This window comes from Eriocheir sinensis, chromosome 30 (genome assembly GCF_024679095.1).
Source record: "Eriocheir sinensis breed Jianghai 21 chromosome 30, ASM2467909v1, whole genome shotgun sequence".
NCBI lineage: Eukaryota > Metazoa > Arthropoda > Malacostraca > Decapoda > Varunidae > Eriocheir > Eriocheir sinensis.
Window position 1 is genome coordinate 10,360,798 of NC_066538.1, and position 759 is coordinate 10,361,556.

The 759-nt window shown below is 45.3% G+C and overlaps 1 protein-coding gene across 1 annotated transcript in view; it reads left to right on the forward strand.

The window, feature by feature from the left end:
- Window positions 1-253: 253 nt before the first annotated feature.
- Window positions 254-759, forward strand: part of LOC127005568 (gamma-aminobutyric acid receptor subunit beta-like) — a 120,112-nt gene continuing 119,606 nt past the window's right edge. Inside the window, exon 1 of the mRNA XM_050874504.1 lies at window positions 254-429. Coding sequence (XP_050730461.1) covers window positions 386-429 — 44 coding nt within the window. The 5' untranslated portion in view covers window positions 254-385. The remainder of the gene's footprint in view (window positions 430-759) is intronic.

Here is a 759-nt window from a genome sequence, read left to right on the forward strand (position 1 = left end):
GCACCACCCACTGACCTGTGGCGACTTATATCTACTTTCTGACCAACAGTTACCATCAAACTTGCCCAAAATGTCAAAGAGAGAGAAATAACAGTAGACCAAAGTTTTAAGCTTTTTCTCACTTAAGAATAAACAACACGAAAAAATCCCACCTCTCAAGATCCTTCGCTCACACTTGCTTTTGTTTTCCCCCGATCTTCAGGACTTTACTCTCGACTTTTATTTCCGCCAACACTGGACCGACCCCCGGCTGTCCTTCCCCGACCGTGGGGGTCTGGACGAACTGACGGTCGGGTCGGAGTACCTGAAGAAAATTTGGGTTCCAGACACCTTTTTTGCCAATGAGAAGAAGTCCTATTTTCACACGGCCACGACCTCTAATGAGATGCTCAGAATCACCAACCAAGGCAAAGTGTTACGGAGTATCAGGTAAGACGGTGAGGAGTCGGGCTTGCGTCGGGCTTCCTTCCCAGCCCTCCCTCCCTCCTCCCCATACCTTTCCCCTCCTCCCTGGCCAATCATCGGCACCTATATGATGTGTTCATAAGATTACCTCCAACCAAATTCATTCAAGGGTTCCATATTTGCTGTTGGGATGTATGCAATGTGTTGAGGATTATTTACTTCCTCCTTCACAGATATATTGTTTGATAAGCTTGGAACAGTTGACAACACATTGTCTCCTGAGTAATTTAGAAATCGTTAATGATAGTACCCATAGTGGAATAAAAAGTGACATATGGATTTCTGCAAATTCGT